Source organism: Myotis davidii, unplaced genomic scaffold (assembly GCF_000327345.1).
Source record: "Myotis davidii unplaced genomic scaffold, ASM32734v1 scaffold151, whole genome shotgun sequence".
Lineage (NCBI taxonomy): Eukaryota > Metazoa > Chordata > Mammalia > Chiroptera > Vespertilionidae > Myotis > Myotis davidii.
Window position 1 is genome coordinate 552,621 of NW_006285248.1, and position 1,177 is coordinate 553,797.

At 48.1% G+C, this 1,177-nt stretch overlaps 1 protein-coding gene across 1 annotated transcript in view; it reads right to left on the reverse strand.

Annotated features, from left to right (window-relative positions):
- Positions 1–435, reverse strand: part of PFN4 (profilin family member 4) — a 5,394-nt gene extending 4,959 nt beyond the window's left edge. Inside the window, exon 1 of the mRNA XM_006755911.1 lies at positions 319–435. Coding sequence (XP_006755974.1) covers positions 319–435 — 117 coding nt within the window. The remainder of the gene's footprint in view (positions 1–318) is intronic.
- Between the last annotated feature and the right edge of the window lie 742 nt (positions 436–1,177).

Here is a 1,177-nt window from a genome sequence, read left to right on the forward strand (position 1 = left end):
CATAGAAAGGGAATGGACTGACTATTCTTGGGGGGGAAAGGGGTGTGGGAGATGCGTGAAGAGACTGGACAAAAATCGTGCACCTATGGATGAGGACAGTGGGTGGGGAGTGAGGGCGGATGGTGGGGCAGGAACTGGGAGGAGGGGAGTTATGGGGGGGAAAAAGAGGAACAAATGTAATAATCTGAACAATAAAGATTTAATAAAAAAAAAACCCTAAAATGTTTACTATGGCTCTTCATAGTAAGTTTGTTTAAAACTCATACACCCAAACTTGTGTGTTTTTTTAAACTCTATCCCCAAACTTGTTTTTCTTACACTAAACCCTGGTGATGCTACACACAGGTTCCGCTCCTGGAGTTGGATGAGGGCTGCGCTGTCCACATGCTTGGTGCCCAGGAGGGAATCTAACAGTAAGTTCTGCAAATGGCTCATGCTCGCTCAGCTCGGGCTAGCTTTAAATAGACAGCCTGTGAACACAAATCTCCCTGAGTTATTCTGGACAGCTTTAGCACCAGTATGTGTTCTCTGAAAAGATGAAGAGTGAGCCCCCCCGGGTAGCTCAATGGGTTAGAGCATCGTCCCTATAGCCACGGTGGTGGGATTCCATACAGGAAGACAACCAATGAATGCATAAATAAGTGGAACAAGTCTCTCTCTCTCTCTCTCCCCCCCCTCCATCCCTCTCTCAAATCAATAAATAATATTTTTTATTTTAAAAATGAAAAGATGAAGAGTGAAAGTGGCAGTCCATCATCTAGTGTCTGCCCGAACTCCAAGAGTAAAATAGAATCACAGAATTGTAGGAAATCACCGTTCACACAGAGCAGGTGATGCAGTGGGCTTAGAACATCAGAGCTCGTAGTTCTCTAGCTATGTCAGTGGTTCCCATCAGAATCATCTGGGATCAAGACACAAAAGCAAACACTTGCTGGGCCGGGAACCACTGAACCAGGCAAACAAGGCTAGAGGATCTGCGGGTCCTGAGTCCTCGCAGTCCCTTCCCGCTGACCAGCACCAGGACACCTTTAAGGTACTTAAATCACATTTTCCGCACTAGTCACCAAGTCTTCCCGGTCCTTATCGGGCCAACCTCCACCAACACTCGTCCTTCCGCGGGGACTGAGGATCCCGGGTGGGGGTGGGCGGTAGGGTTCCCGGGACTGAGGGCGATTGG